Genomic DNA, 26,491 nt, shown 5'->3' on the forward strand with positions numbered 1-26,491 from the left:
TTATTATTATTATTATTATTATTATTATTATTATTATTATTATTATTATTATTATTATTATGTGATGAGTTGTGAATATTTGCGAATGATTTATGATATAGATTGATATATAGCGTGTTGGATATTGGTGGCCGAGAAAAATTGTTGTATAGTGTACAATATATTGCTGGCCGTCTTTTTAAGTTTTTTTTTTTCCACGTGACAGCTTATTATTCGTCCACGTGTACAAATGATTGGCTAGAAATGATGGTATGGTGTTATTTTAAGAGGTGATAGCATCCTAACACTCCCCTACGTGTAGGGTTGGCACGGTACGGTATACCGCACCGAGAATGCCATACCGCATACCGTACCGCAAATTGCGGTATGACTAAATGTCATACCTATACCTTACCGAATTTTTCGGTATACCGCAATGCGGTATACCGAAAAATTCGGTATGTCAATATTTGAAAACCTTTACCTTACCGACATTTCGGTATGCCGTACCGTGTTGCGGTATACCGCAAATCATACCTGTTTGATATATAAAATATTGAAGAATTGAGATTTAGAATTAGGGCAGAATAATGAATTAATGATGGCTGCTACTGCTTTACGAAGTATGCCTCTAATCTTTCTTTAGTTTTAAAAATATAAATATTATAATTTTATAAATAATATATATATTAAAAAAATATATTTATTAACGGTATATACCGCAAAATTACGGTATATACCGTAATTTGCAGTATATACCGTAATTGCGGTATGATGCGGTATACCGCGGTATATGCATAATCCATACCTTTACCGTACCTTAATCTACCGGTAAGGTATCATACCGTACCGAAAAGTGCGGTATACCGAAAATTCGGTATTTTCGGTATGGTAAGTGCGGTATTTTGGTATGTTTTGCCAGCCCTACCTGCGTGTATATGTTAACGTTTGATGTTGAAAGTATTGAGGACCGAAAACATGTACTCCTACTGAATTGTTATGTTCGGTTTGATGATGGTTGGGTATAGGGTGGTAACGGTATCATATCCTCCTTATTTAGGTTCATCATCATCCTCCACTATAATCAAGGATTATGGGAAATTGAACTTTAGTGACATAGTGTTGCTAAATCTCTATGTTCCGCCACGATCAATAACTCAAGATGATTAAATCCTAACAAAAAAGAAATATGAAATTTTGTATTTACATTATCACATATAAATTGCAATGCATAGTAATCATCCACCAAAACTCAACAAAATATAGTTTATATTTATCAGTCATAGCTATTACCGTGACATAATTATTTGTGTTGAAATTCGACATAATTAAATAATAAGTACTATTCTGACTAACACAAGCATCAGTTATAATATATAGTATGAAAAATCAATCAGGTATATGGCGAAGGTACATTGTGCTGCATAAGTTGTACCCCCCAAATCGTCAAATGCATAAGCAGTCACTGAATAAATATTACTGCAAATACTAAAATTATTAATAAAAAAATTGGCTCCTTTCTTCCGAATCCACCGTTGTACGGACTCGTCGAGGAAGAATTCGTTAATTCTGCTGCTGTATCTGAGCTTCGGATCTGATTCCAAAAGCCCGTTTCTCACTCCTTTTCATCATTTCATCAATCGTTTTTCTTCCTCGGCGAACCCTTTTTTATTCTCTTTAAATTAATGGGTCACCACTCATGGTTGAATTGAATAGGTAAAGTAAATTAGGTAAATTTGATTGGCTTGGGGTTTTCTTTCCTGTCAGTCCATCTCTATTTTCAGTTGAATTTTTGTTATGGCTCCCCAAATCTGACTGCCATGAAGAAGAAGCTCGATACCCGTTTTCCCGCTGTAAGTTCCTCTTTCTTCTTCGACGTTTTCGCCGGCAATTTTGTGCGATTTCTTCTTCCCGTTCCTCTCTTTTTGTTGTCGTTTTGGGTTTCTGAATGAGACTATTTACCTACCTGGATAAAAATTTGAACTTTTTCTTTTTCTTTGCATTTCACTAGTAGAAATCCGGGTTGGGCGTTAAATGGAGTTCACATAGTCTGCAATAGCTGTCCCGTTTCCAATTTATATTCATGTATCATGACTAGGTTTTAATTAGTTTTTGCATCTCAAGGTAGGCGTGCAAATGACAGTAGGTCATTTGGTAGTATATAAATGATGTGAAATTATCTGGTAAGAAAGTCAATTTTGGTGTATTTTCATTTCTGAGTTTAAGCGAATACAAGCCAGCCATGTTTTTCAATTCTCGATTTCCTCAGCATTTTTTTTTTCATTTTGAAAGAACTTTAAGCCCCTATTGGAGTTGGGAGTTACATAATGAGATGAGCTGGTTGTGTGACTTGTGTCACTCGGATGGATCATGTGAAACACTCTCATAATTTGTAAAAAGAAAATTTGAAATTAGATTGCATGGTAAACCAAATCTTGGCACTTCTCAATGTTTTTCAGATGAAGGAAATTAGAAATGGGAGAAGAATGAGTAGGAAATGAGATTAATGACTCTTAATTATCTAACGATTGACCATGCTTTCCAACTTTACCTTGTATGCAGCAGGATTGGTGGTATAGGAATTTATTATTTGGGGAATTTGGTAATTGTGTCTGGAACTACTGTTATTATGTGAGAAGTGTAAAGATGTGTATATTTTATGTACGTAGATAAGTGTGAGTGTGAGAAGTTCCTGATGTTTGCCTTTTCCCATTGCCAGAGTCACTGGGTGTTAAAATCATTATCTTTTTTTTTTGTTTCTCTATATATTGTTGGCCTATAATCAGAGAGCAGTATATCAGTATCTACTTGTCTTCTCCTGATAACAAAGGAATCGCAATGATTTTCTTTTTAAATATGACATGAACATGTTTCTCTCAGGCTCGAATTAAAAAGATTATGCAAGCTGATGAGGATGTCGGGAAGATTGCCATGGCGGTTCCTGTATTAGTCTGTATGTATTAATTGGCTTTGGCTGTTTGCATGTCAACTCCCATTTTGTTAATAGACTTTTGCTCTTCTGCCATGAATGCAGCTAAAGCTTTGGAGTTGTTTCTCCAAGATCTCTGTGACCGTACATATGACATTACTGTGCAAAGAGGAGCTAAGACTGTTAATTCATTGCATCTGTGAGTACCAAATTCCCTTTCTATCCATTCTCTTTTAGTTACTGCGTCATTTCATCCGTAGATACTAGACCCTGATATGACCTTGACTTATGGGGTTCCTATGATATCAAGTAGCAAATGCATTATAGGCCTGATTTGAATGCATTTTTAGCGTTTTTGGAATAAAATCCTCTTTATGGGCTGATCATGGCTACCACCGGGTTACAGTTTTGGATTCTCATTTTGGGTCAGTTTGTCCCTACTCCCCTTTCCTTAATTTATTCTATTTCTGGTTGGGTGTGGTTCCTCAGTCTATATTTGGCTGATTTCTTCAGTTAGTTTCTTTGGTTAAAAAACACTCATATTTTTATCGTGTCTCCCATAGGTGCTTTTGAAGAAAATTAAAGTCAGAGTGCCTTTTCTTATTAGTTATTGTGTCTGCTTAACAGGATTGCTGCAATGCAACCCATTGTTTTCACATAGGATAAAAAATATGCTTGTTAGTCGAGCATGCTACATTATTTCCCAGTTATTAAGATCAAAACCAGTCATATTTTTGTCATGTTTTGCTGGAATAACTTAGTTAGAAAAATGTAAGAGGCTAACAAAAGAATGTCGTGGAATTCTCTTCTACTGGTATTTATGGATTTTCTTGTGAGAATCAGTTTGTGTAGGGCGCAACAATTCACTAAGTTCCTGATTTTTTCGGATTATTTTCTTTTGGTGTTGGTTCAAAGTCTAAATGACAATGTACAGTTAGTCTACACCATTGGCTCTGAAATTTTTAGTTACTTGAAACATTTTTATATGTATTAAGATGTAATGTTCATACACGTTGATCTATGCACTTGGGAGTTGAGAAATGTGTTTCCATGTTGCAAATTACTACCAGAGAAGTTGGTCAACATACCCTTGAGGAGGTTCACACGCTACCTGAACTTTGGAGTTGATGCAAATGCAAAACATAGATTCTAGCCTGCTATGATTAATTTATGTACTTTTAATAGATGTTTTAGGCGGATTAGTACAGTTGGAACTAAATTAATTTCTACCTAGAAATATATTCTCCAAGCAGTTGTATAGAAGATGTGGATTCAAAAAAGAAAGTAGAAAAGGACTCCAAGTAATCTCTTCTTTTGTCTTAACTGAATTTCCCCTAATCAATCCACTATTCCACCCAAAGTAGATGTCTCATACAATGATACAAAAAACCAATAACATTGTAAAACCAAGAGGTGGCAATTTGAAACAATGAACAAGCGATAGCAGGAGTTATGGGAAGGGAATGAAAAAGTCAAATCCTGAAAATTCCACCCTGCAACTGAGAAGAGGTGACACAGTTATGTTGGTCAGACGACAACAACTGAAGCAAAGGGGTGACATTTTTTATGGGAAAATAAAGAAAAGCAGCAGCTGAGTCGGCTATTAAGTCGAAGAACAGACAAGCAGTTGTTCGAGAGGCAGTCATGTACAGAAACACTTACAACAGCTCTGGCATGGACCTTAATGAAGACTAGGGCTCAGTTGTGGTGTCTTAGAGGTTCAGGCAGTGGAGAAGAAATGTTGTTGAGATGAAGCCGCTATGCTGGACAGAAAATGGCAATCTCAGTGCGTCAATTGGTGTGCAGTGCGGCACTAGGATGCTGATGGAAAACAAGGGGAGTGAAATGGTTCTAGCGATTTTTTTTATTAGTATTTTTTATGATTAATAATGAACATGCTGTAAAATTCCTAAAATTGTAGCCACTTGGGTCATTTTACCGTTGTTGTTTCCTGGATGGCAAAATTTGAGGGAGGAGAAATTGCTCTCCCCCTTTTTGGATAAAATTAGATTAATTAGTAAAGATGACAATGTTTTACCTGGCCGAAACTATGCTCTCACGTATGTCTTACTGGGTGTGTTAGACCAGTTCGCTCCCATTTTAGCTTTCGTGTTTTAATTGCAAAACTTACTTAGTTTATGTTGTAACTGAGATGGTTTAAAAATGAATTTTTAAACCAATTAGTATTTAAGTCATAATTGTAAAGAAAATGAACAATTTAACCTTTCACTATTCTTTTTTTTCTTTTCTGTTTCTTATTATGAAAATCAATGTTTATTCTTAAAAAAATGCTAGATGCTTATGATGATGATTATGATTTCAATTTAAATTCATGTTATATGTGCATTCGAACAATTCTCCCTGACCTACAAAGCTATTGGGGCTGGGAACCTGATTGCACGCAGTTGGGAAGACAAACTCTTTGTCGCTCCTTATCAAACCTGCGTTACGGGTGAATCCAGTTATGTTAATCTCTTTCCAATGCTCGCAAGAAAGTAAATTGACGTTACTGGAGAAGCCATTTATTTCACTGTTCAATGTCTGTAAGAAAGATGATTTCCTTACTTAGAAGTTTCTTCTTTACGATTTGCTAATTGCTTGCCGATTTTATATCAAGGGTTTCACTATCCTTTTAGGAAATAAGTTCGTCATTGTTGGAAGTTTCTGTATGAACCATGGGATGATGTGAGTGTTTACCAAAAATGTCCTTTTAGGAAAGTGATCATATGTATGGATTTCATAATAATAGCTTCACCATTCAAGCAACTTTTTGTGCCTCTTTTCGTCATCTGCCATCTGTGCATATATGCTTTATTGGCTTGCTGAAATATGCATGCTGAATTGCTGATATCGTTTTTGGTTCTCAGTAATCAGTATCAACATGCAAGTTGTTGAATGAATGAGATTAATCTTTCGCTGTTTCGATACTCCTGATGTCACTCAATTATATGTTCTTGTTGCTCACACTATACTTTTGAAGAAAAGATGGAGAAAAGAAAAGTGAACCCTCTACATATTGGTGTTCAAAGTTAGGTTTAGTTTAGTGCATTTGGACTGAGCTCGACTGTTGTTAAATTAATGTTTGTTATTGACTCTGCTTATACTAAGCAATACATGTTTTAGTTACCGAATTTCAATTATCATTTTTTGGTACAGCTTCTAAGTTTCTCCCCCTGCCTGCAGGAAACATTGTGTACATAGTTATAATGTGTTTGACTTTCTCAAGGAAGTAGTCAGTAAAGTTCCTGATTACGGTCACTCAGATTCTGCTGCTGATGTGTCAAAGAGAAGGTCTGTGGTATTTTGTAACTGTTTCATAATGAAATCCCCAAAGTGATGGCTGAAATCAATATGTTAAATTGTTTTACCAGGAGAATTGTTGCCAGTGAATCTCATGACTGCGATGAAGAGCCCAAAAGGAACATCATGGTAAGATTTGCTTTTTTTTTGACTAGAAATAAAGTAATACTTTTTGCTCTCTAATTTAGTTTAACTTGACTTGATTTTTAATTGGATTTGATTTATTATTTATAATTTCATTTTTATTTTTGAATTTGATCCATGTGTTTCCAGTCCTTTTGAATCGAGTCTTCAACTCTCAAATTTAAAGTTCATGCACTTTGGTACTTTTGTTTGAGTTGAAACTGGGTCCCTACTTCATCTTCTATTTTTCATCTAGTAAAAGGACCAAATTTTAACATGCTTTGTAGTGCCAAGGGAAAATTTAACATAAATCAGGCTACAAGGGACCCAAATTATTGGTAGAATGACTCCTCAAAAGAGTTTATTTGTAGTGGAATCTGTTTCTTTTCTTGAAAATGATAATTCTATTGTTATATCACCAGTTTCGTGTGGCCTTTATTTTTTGTACATGTAAGATGACTAAGATCTAATCAATAACATCAAAATGACATGGTTATTTTTCTTTGAACCTAAGGTATGCTTTGGTGTGACTTTCCGTGAATTTGGTTGTTTGAATCTACTAATTTTGCTCGCATTGGTATATTTGTAAAAACATGGATATAATGAGAATTGGTTAACCACCCAATCGATTCATTGATTAGTTGTGTGCTGTTAAACTGAGTGGTCTTGTTTTGTGTTGCTTTATGATGTTAAACCAATGTTTTGTCTAATTCCCTTGGCGATAGAAGATAGTCTGCTCTCACTCTCAGCAACCCACTTTGTTGATAAGATGGAATGAATTTGTAAGGTGTTATTTTACGAGATTGAAGTCCACTTTATATTCACCTGAAATTGCATGTTCTACTCTCAGCCTGAAACATGCCAGCCAAGTAGCACTGGCAGGGGGAGAGGAAGGGGTAGAGGAAGAGGGCGGGGACGGGGCAGAGCCGGAGCGGCAGAGAGAGACCTCCCTCGACCTGAGGTTGAACCCAGTGGCCCTACTAACACTCCACAAAGCGTCAAACAAGATCAAGTCAGTCCAGGAAGGCAAACAATGGAAGATGGCTCAGAGTTGAAGGAATCACCAAAAGAGCACAAAGTTAACGACGGTGTCAGCTCAGACTCGAGGAATTTTGACCTGAATGCTGGAGTTATCACTGACGACAACTCTGAGAAACCAGCTTCAGCAGCAGCCTCTACATCAACAGAACCTACCCCTGCTGTAAAAAGTGATGAGTATCCTGGCCTTTCTGAAATGGATAGGATGGCTATAGATCCTGTTCATCTTGCGCAGCTCGGTTCTACACGGGATGAAGAGGAGGAAGATTATGATGCAGAAGGTTAGAGTAGTTTGAATTGGAAGAAGAAGAAGAAGATGGCCTTGTTTCTAATCCACTAGGGTCAGATTTAGGTAAATGCTAAACTTGATAAGACAAAAACATCAATGCTAAGGTAAGGGGTTTAATTTGTTAGCTTTCTTCTATGTTTGCTCCACATGTATCATTATGTGTTTACTGTCATAGATCAAACACTTACTTTGTATTAATACAATCGCCTCGGACTAGCTTATCCTAAATCCTAAAATAGTTGGCGTGGCATCTATGTTTTCCATATTTAAGCAATGAATTCTAGGATAGAAGGTATTACCCGAAATTAAATTCATAATTTCTCAGTTATTCCAATTTGGTAAAAATAAATTAGTATACTCAAAAAAAAGATCTCACTCGTCGAAAATACGCCACTCACATGCTAATGTAAAAGTATATGGTAATTTGAGTATTTAAATGATTATCAAGTGCATATACTATGCTGATTTGAATCCTAAATCGTATAGGTGTAGTAGGGGAGTGATTAATTGTTAACTCGTCATTTGATTGCTAACTATAACTAATTTTTTTTAAAACTAATTTAATGCCATATGATTTTAGAAAACGTGTGGTCTACAATTTGCCACGTGTAATTTTTGTTTTTATTAATTAAATTAAAAAAGAAAAAAAAAATAACTCCAAATTAGGATTTTGGATGAAAATGTCAATATAGTGTTTCGAAAATATCAACACAATGCTTTAAGAATGTTAATCCATTGCTTATATTGACATTCTACATGTATTATATTGACATATTTTATATAGTATTTTGTCATTTCTGCGGTATGAAAAAATTAAAAAAAATTGATTTTTTTTTTCAAATTTTGACGTCGGAACATATGCATGTAGGATATCGTTGGAATCCTTATAAAATTATCTTTAATTCGATATGTGTTATATGAATTTAAAGTTTTGGGATTTCTTTTAAAAGTTAGTTATAACTAATTTTTTAGTTAATTGACATTAATATCTCTATTGATATTTTTTGTGCATGATATTAATCCTCAAGGGTTGAATGATATTTACCTTTAATTTAAAAATCTAATGCCTATCATTTAGTTGTAGTTAGCAATTTAAGAGTGAGTTAGCAATATAAAACATCCCATGTGAAGTAAATTTAAGAAAATCATATTTTTATGTCTACATGTTTTAAAAATATCTTTATTAGTTTGTTGAATCTCAAAATATCATTTTAAATACTACAGTACAATTTATATATAGCACTTACTAGTTACAAGTTTATGATAGTAATTATTAAATGATTTCTACCTAATAATGTGGCCAAGAACAAATTGGAGTTTGGGATTAGGTGAAGAAATGGAAACTAGATACCTAGATCGACAAGTCAATTGTATTGTTTTTTTTAATAAAATTACTATTCCCTCCATACCACTTAAGATGACACGTTTTCCTTTTTAATTTGTTCCAACTAAGATAACACATTTCCTTTTTTGTTAACTTTCTCTCTACAATTAATACACCCAACTATTTTTTCTCAATCCTATTTAAATATTCATCTTTCTCTCTCTCTCTCTCTCTAATTTAAGGGTAATTATAATCTACATACAAAATGTTTCACCAATATTTCAATTGAGTACAAAATGTTTTAAGTTAACAAATATCATATAAAAAGTTTGATTAGTGTTACGAATTAGTACATTCCATCTAAAAATCACTAACACTATTACTTTTTCTTATTTTTCTCCAAAATTGTGCCCTAAAAAACATGATATTATTTCTCTAAATAATACCTTATGCATTGCCATATGTGCATTTTATTAAACAATGAATTCACATTTAACTTTCGGCCAATATTTGTAGCTAATTTTAGAGTCGAAAGGATGAAAAATAAGAAAAAATAATGATGTTTGTGTTTTTTAGACGGAATGTAATAATTTGCAACACTAATTAAACTTTTTGTATGATATTTGTTAACTTAAAACATTTTGTACTTAATTGAAACATTGATGAAACATTTCGTATGTAAAATATAATTACCCTTCTAGTTTAATATATACACTCACCTTCTCTCTCCAATTAAATACATTGGCCACATTTTTGCCTCATACAAGCTTCTTCAATGATTTCAAGGTCTTATCAATGTATATGGAATATACTAGATACCTAGAATACGAAGATTTGAAGATGAATTGCCTTCTAATTCTCCAAGTTTTGAACAAGATATTGCACTATTCAGTTTCTCTTAATTGTAAAATTTTTATTTACAATCTGTTCTTTCGTTTTATTTTTTCAACTATAACTCTAAACCTGGTGAAATAATTCTCTTATCTCAATTTCATTTTACCTCATTATTAACATTACGAATGAAATTAGATTTATTTATTTATTTTTGTTTATAATTGCCACCACTTAAATTTAGAAATCTGCCAACCAATATTAAAAGAACAAAATACAAAATAAAATAACTGAAGACAAATGAATAAAATCAAATATTATTTTAGTTGAATACTTAATTATAAACAACTACACCATCAAAAAATAAAAAATAGTAGTACTCCGTAGTACTCCTTTCGTCCCACAATAAGAGTCACATTTTGTCCTTTCGATTCTTCCCACAATAATAGTCACATACGCTCAAATTTCGCATTGTTTTAAGGCCATTATTTGGCCTCTTTTGACCATTGAACATCACATTTTGATCCGATATGGGTTTTAAGAAATATAATAGAAATTGGATTGAAAAAATTAGTGGAATATAAGTCCTACTTTGATATATTCTCTCCGTCCTAAGATAATTATGATATTTCGTTTGTACACGAAATTTAAGAAATTGGTATTTTACAATTTAAAGTAGAGAGTAAAGTAAATGTAAGATAGATGAAGAGAAAGTAAAGTCTAAAAAGAAAAAATTTTTTATCAAAAAAAGAACTTAGCTAACTAAAGATCCATTATTTAAAAATAAGTACTACTAACAAGGAGTATTAATTAATTAAGTGAGATAAAAGAAAATAGTGATAAATAATGAGAAAGACTTAAAACTTTTACCCATCACTGCCATCGGGCATCGGTCACTTCACTCATATCATTTGACCCTGTAGAAATGACGAAGACGTAAAACTTGATTTATTTTATGGAAAGTGGAGAAAGTCACGCGAGGCAGAAGCGCGTGTAGGTGCGCTATTAAAACGTTCGCTCCATCCCTGCTTTTGCCTGCATGGCTACTCTCTGATGCTGGCTGGCCGTACAAATCCCGGCGCACAATAGGCGTAATGCCTCCGCGCATTCTAGCCTCCATTACCAATATTAGATCACTTGAGAGTATTTCAAATTCCCAAGCTAAACACCATCTTTTCCCCCTTAAATAGCACACGTTCTTCGGGATAAACAACCCACAATCCAACTCACGTTTTCGTTTTCTTACCACCTCTCCAACGTAATTCCTCTCCCAACTTCCACTATTTTTACGCGCATTATCTCCGTCTCCCTCTAAATTTGTTGCACCACCATGTCTCTGTTTCTTCTTCCTTTCTCGAGGGTTTCGTGCTGTGATTTCTGCATTCTACTGTGTGATTTTGTTTTGTTTTTTTTGAATGCTTTGGAAGATTGAAGACTGAAGAAAGGTGCAGGAATTTCTAATAGTACTAATTTTTCTTTTACCACACACACTTTCTGTGAACAATTCTGTACAAAATAACTTCCCCAGCTTCAATACAGTACTCGCTCATCACAAAACCTAGGTCGTGAACGAAATGTTACAATTCTCTCTTCTTTTACATGACTGAAAAGCAGAGAATCAAGCATTTCCACCATTTGAGACTAGAGTTTGAGTTGTTAATTTGGTTTTTCATTTCTCTACGTGGCTTTGCTGCTCTCTAATTAAGCTCACATGTAAATCTGAGTGGAATTTGTGGGGTTCTTTCCTATGGTATATGTTTCTATTGTGGTTTGCCATTGTGATGCAGATTCTTCGATTCTATCAATTGAGGTTGATTTATTTTCAGGTTATTGAAGATTTGAGTCCAAGCTTTTTAAGACACGTATGTGCTATGTCTCAGCCTATGGAACATGATGAAAAAACGCCGGAACGAGAGCATGTTGTTCCATTTTCTTGGGGGGTGAGAAGGGGGAGTATCAATCTGTATGAGTCTTTCACTCTGGAGGGTGTTGAATATTCACTTTATGATACTGTGTGTTTGCGGCGCGATGATCGGATCGACATTGGGAAGCTTATAAGGATATTGGAGATTGACAACCGTGAGAAGAAAGTAGAAGTTGTGTGGTTTTTTAAACCGAGGGACATAGCTAACTTTTTAGGAGATGTCAAGCCGCTTGAACGAGAGCTTTTCCTAGCTTGCGGTGAAGGCATAGGTCTTTCAAACGTTAATCCATTGGTAACTTGTTTTTACTTTGTTTTTTTAATTGTCTCTCTGATTTCATCATATACCAGAGTGGGTTTTTCTTTAACATTTTTACATGCTGGAACAAATTAGCCAATGCTCTTAGACATATACCTCTTTATGCATTGCTGGCATCATTCGTTGCTTTCCTGATGGTTACATAGGAAGCAATTATGGGGAAATGCGATATGGTTTGCTCATCGAAGGACCAAAGAAACCCTCAACCAACTGAAAAAGAATTGGGATCGGCTGATTTCCTTTTTTATCGGACTTTTGATGTCGGAAGGCGCAAAGTATTAGAGAACTTTCCTAGCTCAATTGCTGGAATCAAAGGTTTGTGAAATGATCCCTTGCAATAAGTTATTGCGCGTGTGTGTGGTCTGTATCTTAAATGACTAAATATCTATGCAGTTGATCATTTCTTTAACAGGAGGAGTTCTGAAACTTTAGGTGATGGTTCCGAGTGTAAAGAACCTCTGAAGGCCAAGAGTCCAAAATGTGACTTCGGTAAGCACTTGGTCCTCTGCCTACTTAGATGCAAAATAGGAATGTTAAATAATGCGTGCAATTTGTGAATGAAAAAGAAATAACGTTTCTTAGATAAACACATGCTGCTGGGCCTGACCTATGAAGCAATTAGAACTGCATTGCTCGTTAAACTACTGATGCCATGGTTGACTAGGTCACATGTACTATGCTGGTTAATAGTAAATTATGTTTACAGCATGTATGCACACACATATATATTGATATATATATACTATATATATATATACTTATGTCTTCATTAGTGTATGACAGATTTAGAGAAAAAACAGGTGCACCATGTCACATTATTTATATCCTGAGTTTTAACTCTGCCCTGCTTTTATAGGGAGTGGAGTAGTTGTCTGAGTAGATTTGGCTGAAAAATGTTACTTTAAATGGTACATCAGGTTATATTAATGCTCCACATACTTGAATTTATTAATAGAAAACAGTGAAGTAACAGTTTTATGTGGCTTTCAAGTTGTTTCCTTGCAAAGGAAGAGTATCTTAATCTGATATAATCTCATTCTCCAATGAATTGAAAACTTTATGTGCTAAAGCCAATTAGAAGACAGACCTCCATTCTATCATACCATGATAAAATTGTGCATACTATCAGGTTGCCTGTTCTTAACGAATTAATCAAGCACTTAAGAGAGGGTTTCAGATTATTTGTTATGCATGCAGGTCTTGATGCACCAGGTTGTACTTCTAGCACTAGCAGTAGGCAGATAAAAAATTCTATAACAGATAGGCCTCATGCTAGAGATAATATCAAGAGGTCTGTGCAGTTCCTCCCAGCAAGTCCATCTGATATAGGTCCTACGAAGAAAAGAAAACTTCTACCTTCTTCAGGTATCCTTTAGTTTATTGTTTTTGAGCAGACACCTACTCTGGGATGTTGATTCTAATTTGTGCTGTGTCTAAAGGTAATCGAAGTGATGATGCATTGTTTAATCCTCCAACCACTTCTGGAGAAGAGAAACACGTGAATCTAGAAGACACAGATCTCTCTGCCAGGAAAAGTAGTTATTTAGAAACAAGAGAGTTTACTGGGAAAGGACTTGTTAACAAACAACATGTAGGCACAGGTATCAGTCACAAGTTTTCGGAAGTCAGGAATCAAACCGATGATGCATTGCCTAATCCTCCAACCACGGCTTCAGGAGAAGAGAATCATGTTAAGCTTTCTTGCGTACAAAACACAGATCTCTCTGCCAAGAAAAGTAGTTATTTAGAAACAAGAGAGTTTACTGGGAAAGGACTTGTTAATAAGCAACATGTAGGCACAGATATCAGTCACAAGTTTTTGGAAGTCAGGAATCAAAACGATGACGCATTGCCTAATCCTCCAACCATGGCTTCAGGAGAAGAGAGACACGTGAAGCTTTCTTGCATAGAAAACACAGATCTCTCTGCCAGGAAGAGTAGTTATTTAGAAATAAGAGAGTTTACTGGGAAAGGACCAGTTAATGAGCAACATGTGGGCACAATAATCAGTCAAAAGTTCTCAGAAGTCAGGAATCGAACTGATGATGCATTGTCTAATCCTCCAACCACAGCTTCAGGGGAAGACAAAAAGGTTAAGTTTTCTTTCCGAAAAAAAACAGATCTCTCTGCAAGGAAGAGTAGTTACTCAAAAACAAGTGAGTTTACTGGGAAAGGAACTGTAAATAAGCAACAAGTAAGAATGGGTATCAGTAAAAAGTTCTCGGAAGTCACAAGAAAGCCTGGTATGGTGAGTCATTCTACCTTAGTTGCAGACATTATATATATATTCTTGCAAATTTTGTAATTTTAGTTAAACAAAGGCTTTAAGAATTGGCCTCGCTTGTTTTTTGGATATTTCCCTCTCATTTGTAGGGTATTCCTTATTTCAAAAGGAATTTAATTCTTAGTTATTCATTTAAAGACTTTAGAGGTAATTCATTATCAATTTTGGAATATGTGAATAATTGAGCTGTCTCTTACCAGAAATGATTCCTTGAAATAGCTTTCTATTTATCTATAGCTTAAATTTTGAAGAATTGTTTCATTGAGAAATTAAGATTGCGGATTCAATTGGTATGATCGGTTTCATATATGCATATGTTGATTGCAGGACGCCAGCAAATGGTTGAAGCTGGAGGTGAGTTTTTTCCTGATCTTCCTATAGGCTATAGTTCTTCTGGTTTGCGAGAGCATGACAGAAATATTACAATGTATATATAAAAAGTTGCAAGTGACAATGTTATTCTAAAGAATCTCTAGAACTCGTAGCATTTGAGTTGACAAGGGAATATCTTTATTGAAATGGTCGTGGCTCCTCTTGTATGGTTGAATAACTTTTTATCCTCTTTGCATCGTCTAAGTTGGAAGCTCAAATAGATATTTCTTAGAATGCATGTTGGTTTAGTTTCGGGCCAATGGGGATAATCTTTTATATGAAAATGATATTACTTTCCTTAGGTGAAATGTTTGAATACCATGTTTGTGACTGTTCTCTAAATGAATGTGCTTTTGGTGTCTACTACTTCCAGTCTGAGCATCATTTCCTTGCTGAAATATGTTTATGTTGAATAAAATTTGCAAAGAGAGATTGAATTGAGGGGAGACTAGTTAATATTTGAATGTACATTTTCTTGGGCCCAGGTAAAATGTTTGTGTGCGGACTGCGGAGTCTAAGTTGATACTTTCTCTATCAGTATTTTTTTGTTTCCTGTCTTAAAGAAACATACACATACAATATGTGATCATACGCTATATCCATTACCTTGTCTTCCTACCTCTCTTTCCTATGAAAGTTTGACACATCATTGCCAATGTTTTGAATTTGGTTTTTGCTAATTTACATCCTATGTTTTCATGTTGCAACCTAACTACTTGAGCTTATTTGTCATTTTACTTGTTCATAAATGTTTCTCGTGTCTTCTTTTAGTTGCCTCAAATTTCATGAAAGCAAGCTCGACTTGTGGAACTAACTCAAACTTCTATGATATCTACTTAACTTATGGAATTACCAATTATGTTTTGAAGATATACTCTTAATCTTTTGATGGTGGTTTATTCACGAGTATCACTTAATTCATGCAAAAAAGGATAACAAGAAAAAATCTTGCAGAAGAAGTACAATTATTTTATAGCCTTTATTTACTCTTTGTTATTTCCCAGGTTTGGGCAGAGGAAAGGTTAAATGAAGCAAATACCAAAGGGACGTTACTGGTATTAGAAAACCTTGACCCTTCATTTGCGGCTTCAGAAGTTGAGGTATTTCATTGATAGGTGTTGATTTTAACTATTTTTACCTTTTGGGTTTTTTTTTTTTTTGAAATTTTAGCTTTATTTTACTGCATATGGCGTAGATATATCATCATGGATGTAGTGCATGTCAGCGTACTCAACATATGGAAGAGCTTCCATCCCCTGCTATATATAATGTTTGTAAGCTGATGTCTTAAAGCACATGTACCAGTATGACAGTAAAACTTGTTCAGGCGTCTGCACATTGTCTAGATGAAGTTTTCATTTTCCCTAAAACCTTAGTACCGGTATCAATTATTTGAATGTCATTGTGTAAGTTAGAAAAGTTTAAAGCATTTCAAAATTTGTAACTAGGAAACAATATTAGGAAACAATATGACACTTGTGTGGATATGTAGAGTAACTAGTTGCAGCGCTAAATGTAAGTTTGTTTCTGTTAATAATTTATGTAGAGTAACTAGTTCAGCGCTAAATGTAAGTTTGTTTCTGTTAATAATTTATTTCTGCAGTTGATTGACTACTAGTTTGTCTTCTGGGGTCAATTTTAGTTGCAGTTGTTAGTTGATTGAGATATTTAATCTTCTGAGCAGTCATATATGTCGAATGCTTATAATGCGTCATTGTTAGAATCTGGATCTACAAGACTTCATAAACTACTTTTTTTCCTGTCTCAGGATATTGTTTGGCATGTTTTTAGAGAAAATGTTAAGGCAAAGATGGTACCATCCACTGCCTTTTCCAGCGTACGCTCTGGTATAGTATTGTGGCATCATTTCACGCAATTGTATTATACACCCTTGATTGATCCATTTGTGGCCCTAAATAATGGTTTTCATAGGACAAGTACTTGTAATTTTCAAAACAAAAGAAGCAGCAGATAAGGTCATGTCAGAATTGCTCAATGGTTGTCTTGTGCTTGGTGATGGAAGGTACGTTCATCTTTTAAGGCTTTAGCATATGGTTATTCAAGCTCCTCCCCATGCAACAAAGGGTCGAATCTGTATCTGGGATTTCTTTCTTCTGCTTGCAACTTAGATATATCGATAATAGCGTGCAGCTACTTTCTTTACAGGCCTATTGTTGGTCGAAGAAGATTCATCAGAAAAGTTGGTGCTGCTGACAGGTTTGTTGGCCATCTTAGCGTTGACAGAGGCAGAGCTTACAAGCAACGCAAAGAAACGGTAGTTTCTCCTACTTACCCTCTTGTTTTTTTCCCACTCTAGGTTTATGCTAATATTCAATGAAGTTACTTAAACAATTGTCCTCTACAGAGGGATGCAGTGGCGACGTCACACTTCTCCCAGGACAATACAGTCGAGTTTGAGATGGCTATTCTGTGGCGTGAACTTGAGGAAAAATCACGGAGGTGGTGGGCAGCGTTGCAAGAGGTACGCCAACGAAGCTTATTACTTGGAGTATTTCTTTGTTCCTGCATTCATATTGAAATCTGTATTTTGTTTTGGTTTGCAGCAACAAGGCAAAGAAATTGAACCTTTGATGAACAGGTTGAAGACCCAAAACATGTGAGTTGGTTCCAGATGAGCTATTTTGGTAGTCTAATGTAAATTTTTGAAGAGAGATCAAATTAAGGTAGGAGACATTGTATCACTCTAACATGCAAGTAGTAATAGTTACGGTATATAGAAGAGACTAGTTGCCTTGATTCTTGTCTGATTAACTTGCCAGCCTTAATCCACAGGCTTGGTCGTATTTTGAAATTAAATGTTGGTTAGTTACTCAACCAATTAATTTTGAACTCAATTCCACCATTTGAGGTGAGCTCAAACATTTATACTACATCGATAAAGCTAAAGCATAATTCAGTTAAAATTAAATATGTTTCTTTAAGACAAACGAAAGACGCTTCTCGTGAATATGGTATATTCATTGAACACGAATCTAAATACTTGACTTGACTATAGCATATAATAGTCAAAACGGCGTAAATTAAATTGAATTACAGCTACCAAAAATTGTTCATAAATACGTGAATCTCCTGAATAAGCAAACCTTGGATAATTAAACCGGTTGGATTTGTTTATTAGGACATGTGTTAGATGCGAAAATTTAAAAACTTATTTTTAATATAAATGTCACGTTGATATTACTTTAACTAATCTCATCATAGTGTAAAATATTACTCCATCCTCCTATAATAAATAGACAAAATTATGAATGACATGAGTCTAATTTTGATGGACAATCCGAAATGGTACAACTAGTCTAATTTTTGTGGATGGAGGGAGTATTTATTTTTAGGTTTACTAGATTGCCTTTTCAAATTTTATGAGTGAAAAAAGGTATTGGATAATGAATATTCTAAGTTTGAATTTAACGTAAATAGTTAGAGTAAAATCACTATTTGATGTGACATTTGCACTAAAATAAAATTAAGTTTATGGTAAATAGTTGGAGATAATCTAATTACTTAAGTACTTTGTTTTGAGTAGGGATGTCAATTGGGCTAACCCGTTCGGGTTCCGGCCAACCCACTCAGATTGCCGGGCTATTTGGGTGTGGGCTATTCGGGTTATGGATTTTTTGGGTTATAAATTTTCAACCCTAACCCTAAACCGCCGGGTTTTGGGCTAACCCATCAGGCTATTCGGGCCTAAAAGCTTTCGAAAATAATTTTTTGTATAAAATTTTCATCTATAAAATGATTTTAATTTTAGATACTTTTTTTTTCTTTTTATTAGAATCATATAATTAGAATCATATAAAATCTTCATATTTTCATAGTATTCTACAATAATACTTGGAAAGAAGCATTTCATCTCGATCAGCTACAACATAAATTATAGCTTGTATTCATGTCATTAATTAGGCATTGTTTGTAACTAATTCTTTGTGAAAATTAAAAATCACATCTTACATGAATCATTATTAAAATGATAATATATTAAGATTTTGATGAATTATTTCTTAATTTTGTCTTGATTGGCTTTGGTGGTGGTAAGACAGTGGTAGATGATGGGACGGTGGAATTAGGCCTGTCAAATTGGATACCCGCGGATACCCGATCTGAAATTTTCGGGTACCCGGATACCCGACTCGGGTATCCAGTCCCGAAAAATCGGGTATCCAGTCCCAATTGTGATTTTGAATTTATTTTATTTTATTTTTAAAAATTAACTACAAACTTTTAGAATTTATTTAATATTATTTAATTCAAATTTAATACAAAGTTGAAGTACTAGTATTCAAGTAAAAATAACTACAAACTTTTAGAAATACAAAATTCTTATAGTATCTCGAATTTAAGAGAAAATAACTACAAATTTATAGAAATACAAAATTCTTGTAGTAGATCGAATTTAAAAGAAAATAACTAAAAACATTGAAAAATACAAAATTCATAAGTTATACATATTAACATCTTATATCCATCCACAATAAGTCAATAACCATCAAAATTCATAAGTTCAAACATTCATCCTTTATAAATACACAATTCAATAATTCATAAGAATCAAGATCTAACAATAATATCATCAAAAATTCAAAATATCACAAGTCAATGAAATTAAAATGTAATTAAAAAAATTAAATTACATATCTTATATGCTGACTATTAGGTATTAATTAAATTATAATTAAGAAATTAAATTATATTTAAATATAATAAAAATATAATTTATTAACTTTAGAAAATAAATCGGATAAATCGGGTAATTCGGGTATACCCGATCGGATATCGGGTAACCCGATACCCGATAATCCAAAATTCTCACTACCCGATCTTGATCCGATACCCGAAAAATCGGGTTTCGGGTATCCAATTATCCGACTTTTTCGGGTTTGGATATCGGGTATCCAATACCCGATATCCATTTTGACAGGCCTAGGTGGAATAATGAGTTGATGTGGAACTTGAAAGTTGATATTGTGGGATCGAGTGGAAAAATATAGAATGAAGATTGAATAAAGACTAATGATTATATGTAGAAAGATTGAGGATTCAAAAATAAAAAAAAAACCATAAAACTTAATAATTTTTAATTAAAAGTTGCAACCCATCGGGCCGACCCGCAACCCATTCGGGCCGACCCGTTTAACCCGTCAACCCATTCAGGCCAACCCGTTTAGCCCGTTTTGTATTCAGGTGATAAAATTACAATCCTAACTCGCTTATTTTACCGGGTTATTCGGACCGGTCCACGGGTTTTGGGTTGAATTGACATCCCTAGTTTTAAGTTTTAGTGTATCATCGAAAATGATTTAAGAAAAAATCTTTACTTGGTTTTACCATCCATAATCCATATGATACCAATTCAACACTTAATTTTTATATTGTTAAATTTATCAACATATTAAACAATATTAATAACTTAAGTTTTAAATTTATGCTTTTTATTCTAAAGAAATATTGAAAGAATAGAATATCGTTAACATTCTAACAATTAATACTCCGATATAAATAATCAATAGTTAGTGGTTGACTCAACTTATTTTAACACAATTACACAATTATACTCGCAAGTGTACGGAGCTAATGTAGCAAATAGTAAGCAAAGAGTATCGTATCCACAGAGACAATCAGTGTCAACCTAATTACCACGAACCAACCTCAACTACTATCTAGATGAATCGAAAAGTTTGGGTTTTCTAAATCTACTTAAAAGCAAGATAAAAACAATTAAAAACAACTAGAGAACTGAAAGCAAATAAGAAAACGAATGTAGATCAAGGATGAGAAGGGTAGAATCCTACGGGATCGATAACAACTATCCTACGCTCAACTAACTTCTTAACTATGCCAACAAAGGGTCTCAAGGGTTATTAAGCTATCACTAAGGTAAAACTATATCTTTTCTCAAAGCATATAATTTGTAGATTGCTACCTAGAACCGAAGTGTCCTTCCTAGAATTAAGATAACAACTCCTAAAAGCTCCTAAGATACTTAGCTTCATTCAAAGGCTCAAATCTGTCGATTATATTGGCAAAGACGTCAACTTCTCTTCTTTCAAATTAAACTACTCACTTCTCAGGTATTGTAGTAAAATCCACATGCATTTATAAGGTGATCAATCAAATAAATGTATAAGCACAAGAGAAGTCAAAATAACCACATGAGCCAAGGCATAGAAAAAGGAAATCAATTAAACATAAGAATCATTGTATCTCTCCCGTAGAACTCTATGAAGGATTTAGCTACTCATGTTCATCACAAAAGTCTAAGAAATATTCAAAAACATTGTTTGAACAAGAATAAAACTAAAAGTAGAAACTCCTAGAATTGGATTGGGCGGATTGGAGGTCTCGTCTTCAATCTTGCGATGAATACTCGTCCTCTGCTCGTTCTTCTCTTCTTCCTAGGTGAAAAAGTAGTATTTTTGGGGTAGGAGGCGTGTAAGTTGTGTTTGGAGGCGTTTCCTAGGCATATATATACCTAGGGTTGACTTTGGGCCCAAAATAAACTGTCGAACGAAGCTGGCGGATCGCCAGGTTGGGTGTGCGTTGAAGCTGGCGAGTCGCCAGCTGCTTACGGCATTTTTTTCGTCTTTTGCTGGCGGGTCGCCAGGTTCGTTTGCATGCGAACTTGGCGGGTCGCCAGCTATGTCACTGCTCTGCGCAGTTTTGGTAAAACGGCCATAACTTCTTCTACCGAACTCCGATTGAGACGTTTAAGATATCCACACGAAGCTCTTTGGAAGATGAAGAGAATGGTATGCATTACCTGCGAATCGGACTTCAAAATCTCCAGATAAGCTGTCTCGAACATTGAGCAGCTGCACATCCACATATTTTGTACATTTTTCTACACATTCTTCACAAAATGGTCAAAATACCAACATAATAGAGGAGTAGCTATAACCATGTCTCAAAGTACACAATATATGATCAAAACCAAGTAAAACTACCCTCTAAAGTCATGTAAAATCCAAGTGAATCAACTCCCCCAAACTTAAACAATTGCAAGTCCTCGAGCAATGAAGAAAAATAACTAGAAGAAACTTGGATTCAAAAGAGTTTTAGACATCATCATCGTCTCAAAGAATACGGAATAAAGGAGCATATCACAATACAAATTCCATCAAGTTAAGCCGTCGAATGCACTTTTACTACTAACTCGTATATCACCTTGGATTCGTGCTTCACTCGGGATGTATATATGTGTGTATATTCACCTCACTCAAAAGTGTATAAGATATCAAGTAACACTCAAATCAATCAAAAATGCATGGTTTACCATATGCTTGCTCAATGTCTAACCTCTCCTCTACTTCGTGTGACAATAAATCTAGAGTCCGAAAGGTCTTTTGTTTAGGTTATAATGTAGGCTCTTTGGTAAGGTAGGGTAATATTTGGCTAAAGTGACTAAATTCCCAATAAGATGTGAAATTCTAAGACATTACACAATCCACTTTCAACTTCAACCATTCACCAAAACACTTCTCAACAATAACTAGACTTTGTCTAATTTCTTCCCAACTTCCAAAGACCTTAAATTATTCTCTATATACTATTTTTTTTCTTTTTATTTTTTTCTTTTTTTTCTTTCTCTTTCATTTTCTCTTTTTTTTTTCTAAGTATAACCAATTTCCAACTTGATAAGCTAAACACGACCAATTTCTTTCAACAACTAAACTCTCCAAATTCTTCTTTTCATAGCTCAACAATTCTAAAGTCTAGGATTCCCAACCCACTTGATTAGCTTGACAAAAGAAAAGGCAATAGGCTCAAACTTGGCTATCAAGGGTATTATTATATAATAAGGTTAGTGTTTAGGTAAAAATGAGGCTAACAACGATGGCCTAACATCTTCCCCTATCTTTAAGGTCACTATGTAGACTCAAGAAGACAAGGAGCAAGTTCTAGAAACACATACACATTTGATGATAAATCACACATGAAAGAATTAAAAGCTCAAGTCTCACTGGGCAAATAGCACGAATCAAGGCAAACAAGCAATTCGTTACTTATGCATCCTATTACTCAAACTCTCAAGTCAATGGTCAAGTGATAGCTCAAAGTGGAAGGTTCTTTTATCATAGACGACTAGTCTTCACCCAAATTACTACCAAAATTTTCAATTCAATTTCAAAACCCAACCAATCAAAGTAAGCATTCAAAGAGTTCTAACAAAATAATTCTATCCTAAAACAAAATAAAGCAACAAAAGCAATAAGATACGTACCTCGTTAGTGTCCCTATCCACCATATCATCCCCCCAAACTTATTCAAAGCTAAGCAAAGAATAAGTTTGAAAAGTTGGTGGAGAAGTGAGACATACATGGTAAGCAAGCAACAAAAAAACACACCAAAAACAAAATGAAACGATAAAATTAAGAGTTACCTACTAGGGGTTACCTCCCCTACAGTGCCTTTGGTTATCGTCGTTGGCTCGACGTCCTCCATGAGCTGCATCATGTCACGCCATAAATGGTGGTGTTGGATTTTCTATCAATCTTGGAAGCATATGATCTAGCCAAGCTCCATCACAAATTTTGGTTTCCACTTTGGGTGAATTTGCAACTTTTGTTTTCTTCTCCTTCACTTTAGAATTTGGTGCAGTCTCTTCTTTAGAAAGTGATCCACCACATGAACCAAACATCCACCGTGGCAATGAAAAATCCCCCAAAGTGGACTCAATTGCTTGTGTCTTTTGGACCTCTACAACATGCACAGCTTTGCACTCCATCTTCATAACAAGTTCCTCATCTTCACGACTCTTCATAGCATTATAGATAGACAAAATGTGTCGTTTGTTGCCCATACGAAGAGTGAGCTCTCCCTTTGCTATATCTATCAATGCTTTTCCCGTTGCTAGGAATGGGCGCCCTAGGATAAGCGGCACATTCATGTCTTCCTCCATATCCAACACTACAAAATCGACGGGAAATATGAAGTCATGTACCTTCACCAGAACATCCTCAACAATTCCTTTAGGATAGGTGACTGATCTATCTGCCATCTGGAGTGTGATTGTAGTCGGCTTGAGAGTGCCGATCTTCATCTTTCTGAAAAATGATAATGGCATCAAATTTATGCTCGCCCCCAGATCACACAGTGCCTTTGTCTGTCTGTCATTTCCAATGACGCATGAGATATTGAAACTCCCAGGATCTTTAAGCTTGGCAGGTAGCTTCTTTTGAATTATCGCACTACAGTTTTCAGATATGTTCACCGTCTCATAATCAATCCACTTCTTCTTCTTGGAGAGCACATCTTTTAGGAACTTTGCATACGTAGGCATCTCTTGCAGAGCTTCCACCAATGGTATATTAATGTGCACCTTCCTAAAAATATCGAGAAATTTGGAGAATTGCTCATCCAACTTCTTCTTCTTCACCGCAAATGGGAAGGGCACTCTAACTGTCGTAGGAATGGAGGGAGGGGGCAGCTTTTCTGGCATTGCGTCTTTCTTGGTCTGAATGTCCACCTTATTCTTTTCCTTGGAATTCTCTTCTGCTCTGACATCTTCCTCTGGAGTACTCTTCTTTTCCTCTACAGGCATGGAAGGTCCTTCATAGCTTTTACCACCTCTCAAGTGTATGGCCTTGCAGTCTTTGGGATTGTTTATGGTCTGTGCTGGAAATTGCCCTGGCTGATGTTGGACACCTACAGCTTGAGAAATTTGACTAATCTGAGTATCAATGCTCTTCATATGCACATTCAAGCTTTGCACGTCGTTTTCAACCTTCCCCATCCTTTGACTAGTGTTCTCCATGTACTTGTCAGTTTTCTCCATGTACTTGGTAGTCTGATTCATGAATGTTGCCAAGATATCTTTAGTAGTAGGCTTTTTCTGCTGTTCTACCAACCCATTAGACACTGTGAATCCTGGCGGTGGTTGCAGAGCATTGTTTGGATTCCCATATGAGAGATTGGGATGCACTTTGTTACCATAGTTGTTATAGTTACCACCACCTTGGTTGGGGCGATAGTTGTTGAAGTTCATGTTATTCCCTCCTTGGTGCACATAGTTTACACCTTCAACTCCTCCTTGCAGTTCTGGTCCAGATTGTCTCATCTCCATGATCCCCAGTTGAGTGGTCAAAAGATCTAGCTGCTTTGACATTCTGTCTATCCTATCATCTTCTGTAGCAGAGGCCACCCTGTATGACTTGTTTCTTTCATTATTCCATCCTTCATCAGTGGAAGCTACTCTCTCAATCACTTGCATGGCATCATTCTCCCCTAGTTGAAGGAGTGCTCCTCCTGCGCTCCAATTCAGTTCACGCATTGCATCTGGAGTACACCCCCTGTAAAATGTTATGACTTGGTGTCCCGGACTTAGACCATGCTTGGGGAATCTTTTCAGCAGTGTCTTAAATCTAGCCCATGCTTCTCGGATTGTCTCATGAGGTTTCATCTGGAATTGAATTATCTCTGCTTGCCTCTTTAGAACTTCGCTGGGTGGGAAGTACTTCTCCAAAAATAAGTCTACCATGGCATCCCATGTTTTAACAGATCCTGACCCCATGCTGTCGTACCAGTCTCTAGCATCATCTCTCAAGGAAAATGGGAATAGCCTTAGTCTGATTTGTTCATCTCTCACCCCATTAAGCTTCACCGTGTTACTGATTTGAATAAACTTAGTGAGATGCTTGTTGGGATCTTCATTGGCCTTCCCCGCAAAAGCATTAGCCTCAGCCATATTAAGCAATCCTGGCTTGAGCTCAAAATGATTGGCATCGATCCCATCGTTGCCAATTGGTGGATTTTCTACCTCTCTGTAAGCGTACATGTTTAGCAATGGCACTGTGGCTTGTTGTTCCTCCTTTTCTTTCAGTTGTTTCACCACATCTGCAAGTTGTAATTGGAGCTGTTGGACTACCGGATCTGGATGTGGTGCATTGTTCTCTTCGTTGTCCGCATGTAACAGCCCGCCCTCCTAGGGTACAATAAATGCGGCGACTGCTACCAAAACGGACCTAAAAGAAATTAACGTAGGCTAGGGTTTTAAAGAGTTTTGACCAAAGTATTTAAAGGGACTATTAGAGCAATAAATCAACATCTTAACCTAGAAACTTTAATAAGTAAAAGAAAGGTACCATAAATTACGATAAAAAATCTCAAGAGTTTGACATAGTTTCCAAGATAAACCACCGGAAGTCTAAAGCCTCTAAACCGAAAGGAAAAGTGCAAAGTATCCAAATAATACTAAAGTGTTTCAAGAAAATTCAGCGGAAAACGGCTAAGAGAAAGTGCAGCTATGTATGAAGACACAACTACGCTTGAAGTTCAAAACATCCATTTTAATTAGTTAACATGCTCAACACCCGCCACCGCTCGTCGTCGTTCAACCTGCACATAAGGAAAACACATGCAGGGCTGAGTATTTTGAAATACTCAGTGAACTCGTTGCCAAAACATTTTATAAGTTATGCCACCCTTACCATAGTGAACTCGAGGTTTTACAATTATCAAAATAAATATTCAACGAGTATCACAAAAATTATTTCCATAGACTGGCCAGTCAAACAATCTCCCATTTTCTCAACAATTCATCGATTACAATCTTTCCATAGTGCGACGAAAGTGTGGCCATACTATTCGCCCACGAGATCGGCCGACTAGCAAGGACGGCTCCCGATCCCACCGTGTACACAGCCTGGTAGGGTTTGCGGCCCGTACTCAGACCCGAATTCGTATAAACATATCCATAGCCCTATAGCCCAATGGAGCGTACTCACAAACTAGGCATCAGACGCACAATATCACAACAAAACAGACATAG

The 26,491-nt window shown here is 35.5% G+C and overlaps 3 protein-coding genes across 3 annotated transcripts; 2 read left to right on the forward strand and 1 right to left on the reverse strand.

The window, feature by feature from the left end:
• The first annotated feature begins 1,476 nt into the window (after positions 1-1,476).
• LOC125201108 (dr1-associated corepressor-like) lies at positions 1,477-7,908 on the forward strand. The gene is made up of 6 exons (XM_048099033.1): positions 1,477-1,832; positions 2,860-2,932; positions 3,014-3,107; positions 6,092-6,199; positions 6,280-6,337; positions 7,182-7,908. Exons 1-6 carry the CDS (start codon positions 1,800-1,802, stop codon positions 7,653-7,655), a joined length of 840 nt encoding a protein of 279 aa, XP_047954990.1. The 5' UTR covers positions 1,477-1,799; the 3' UTR covers positions 7,656-7,908.
• Positions 7,909-14,054: 6,146 nt separating this feature from the next.
• Positions 14,055-17,494, forward strand: LOC125203202 (protein ANTI-SILENCING 1-like). The gene is made up of 8 exons (XM_048101513.1): positions 14,055-14,301; positions 14,665-14,691; positions 15,714-15,809; positions 16,478-16,556; positions 16,642-16,732; positions 16,876-16,984; positions 17,075-17,191; positions 17,274-17,494. The coding sequence occupies exons 1-8, from the start codon at positions 14,254-14,256 to the stop codon at positions 17,328-17,330; spliced, it is 624 nt and encodes a 207-aa protein (XP_047957470.1). The 5' UTR covers positions 14,055-14,253; the 3' UTR covers positions 17,331-17,494.
• A 5,685-nt stretch (positions 17,495-23,179) lies between these two features.
• On the reverse strand, positions 23,180-25,498 carry LOC125186165. The gene has a single exon (XM_048082509.1). The coding sequence runs from the start codon at positions 25,496-25,498 to the stop codon at positions 23,180-23,182; it is 2,319 nt and encodes a 772-aa protein (XP_047938466.1).
• Between the last annotated feature and the right edge of the window lie 993 nt (positions 25,499-26,491).

The sequence above is a fragment of the Salvia hispanica genome, chromosome 1 (genome assembly GCF_023119035.1).
Source record: "Salvia hispanica cultivar TCC Black 2014 chromosome 1, UniMelb_Shisp_WGS_1.0, whole genome shotgun sequence".
In the NCBI taxonomy this organism is placed as follows: domain Eukaryota; kingdom Viridiplantae; phylum Streptophyta; class Magnoliopsida; order Lamiales; family Lamiaceae; genus Salvia; species Salvia hispanica.

Bases quoted from the DNA above. Each gene is read 5' to 3' on its own strand.
- LOC125201108 (XM_048099033.1), top strand. From the start codon at position 1,800: ATGAAGAAGAAGCTCGATACCCGTTTTCCCGCT. The intron at 2,933-3,013 runs GTATGTATTAAT...CCATGAATGCAG, and splicing joins GGCGGTTCCTGTATTAGTCT to CTAAAGCTTTGGAGTTGTTT. The intron at 3,108-6,091 runs GTGAGTACCAAA...CCCTGCCTGCAG, and splicing joins ACTGTTAATTCATTGCATCT to GAAACATTGTGTACATAGTT.
- LOC125203202 (XM_048101513.1), top strand. From the start codon at position 14,254: ATGGGTATCAGTAAAAAGTTCTCGGAAGTCACAAGAAAGCCTGGTATG. The intron at 14,692-15,713 runs GTGAGTTTTTTC...GTTATTTCCCAG, and splicing joins GCAAATGGTTGAAGCTGGAG to GTTTGGGCAGAGGAAAGGTT. The intron at 15,810-16,477 runs GTATTTCATTGA...TTCCTGTCTCAG, and splicing joins TTGCGGCTTCAGAAGTTGAG to GATATTGTTTGGCATGTTTT.
- LOC125186165 (XM_048082509.1), bottom strand. From the start codon at position 25,498: ATGTACGCTTACAGAGAGGTAGAAAATCCACCAATTGGCAACGATGGG.